At 48.1% G+C, this 1,345-nt stretch overlaps 1 protein-coding gene across 1 annotated transcript in view; it reads left to right on the top strand.

Moving 5' to 3' along the window:
• The first annotated feature begins 1,164 nt into the window (after positions 1 to 1,164).
• Positions 1,165 to 1,345, top strand: part of Lsm5 (LSM5 homolog, U6 small nuclear RNA and mRNA degradation associated) — a 3,276-nt gene continuing 3,095 nt past the window's right edge. Inside the window, exon 1 of the mRNA XM_010612973.3 lies at positions 1,165 to 1,263. Within this exon, the coding sequence (XP_010611275.1) occupies positions 1,218 to 1,263 (46 nt within the window). The 5' untranslated portion in view covers positions 1,165 to 1,217. The remainder of the gene's footprint in view (positions 1,264 to 1,345) is intronic.

The raw sequence follows: 1,345 nt of genomic DNA, 5'->3' as shown, positions 1-1,345 counted from the left end.
CAACAACAACAACAGCAACAACAACAACCGAAAACCAACCAGCCAAACAAAAATGTGTGGAAGACCCTGTCCCTCCCCAAAAAGCTAGGACTGACTGGATTGGATTTTTTTTTCTTTGTTTTTGAGACAGGGTGTCACTATGTACTTGAGACTGACCTGGAACTCACTATGTAGCCCAGGCTGCTCTCGACCTCACAGCGATCCACCTGCCTCAGCCTCCGGAGTGCTGGGATTACAGGCGTGCGCTACCACGCCCGGCCTTGGATTGGAATTTTTAATGTTTAGTTCTCTAGGGTTCCTGAAACTCCCAAATATTATTTCCTTTATATGTTGTTTCATGGTGCCTTGTAAATGAAGTTTGTACTTGTTTCTCCCATTTTTCTTGAAGCTCCTCCAAGGGCAGACCTTTTCTAGTCTGAATATTGCTTTATCCTCGCAAACTGCGGGGCAAACAGCATGTAGCTATACGTATCCGTTAAATGAAGGCATGATGGGTATCTACCAACCTTTTATTGTTGGGATCAGTGATGTTCTTTGCGACCTTTCATGTTTACACTGTTTAAAGTTCCTAGGATGCAAATACAAAATGGACTGAGGAAGAGTTTACTTTCTACTCTTTTTATAAGACGTGCAAAAGCATGATTTTTACAAATGACGTCTACATATAGGGACATCTGGTAGTTGCCTGCTAGACAATACTTGTGGAAGTAATAAAAAGCCTATGAATTTTAAATTAGACTCAGGTAAAAAGAACGATGAATTGCAGTAGTAAATATTTTTGAAAGATTTTAAATCCCTCGTAAAGTTTTTATTTTTTTAAATGCTGAACGCTGGTTTTTCGTTTTCAGTCCTCTGGACTCAGAAGCGGCTGATTCCCCAAGGAAATAAATGAGTAGTTTTTGCAGAAATGGCAGGACGGCGAGTCGGACTGATTTTACCGTTCTGAAAAAAGATGACAGCTTGAGACTAGACGCAACTCTCTGGGGAAGACAAAACGATGGTGATAAGTCGCCCCATTTGCCGTCTTTCGTGTTAAAGGAGGAGCGCGTTCCCGAGGCAAGCCCCGAGGCTGGGCGCGCAAGGTGAGCATCGCGGAGCGTCCCGATCGCCCGCTCGGCCTCCGACTGGTCGTGCCTGGCCGGGCTGCGGGAAGAGCGGAAGCGCGCTCGTTTAAAGCCGCCGTGCGTGGACGGACGCGGTGCACTTCCGGCGTCGTTATGGCGGCCAACGCGACCACCAATCCGTCTCAGCTGCTGCCACTAGGTAAGCGTGCGCCTTGGGATCCGCGGCCGAGGCGGCCCCGGACGAGGGAGGGAAGCTGTGTGGGCTCACGCGCCCACGCTCC

This window comes from Fukomys damarensis, unplaced genomic scaffold (genome assembly GCF_012274545.1).
Source record: "Fukomys damarensis isolate Sample0158 unplaced genomic scaffold, DMR_v1.0_HiC HiC_scaffold_7, whole genome shotgun sequence".
Taxonomy (NCBI): Eukaryota; Metazoa; Chordata; class Mammalia; order Rodentia; family Bathyergidae; genus Fukomys; species Fukomys damarensis.
The sequence above is the reverse complement of the archived record's forward strand: the minus strand, read 5'-3'. Positions and strand labels throughout refer to the sequence as shown.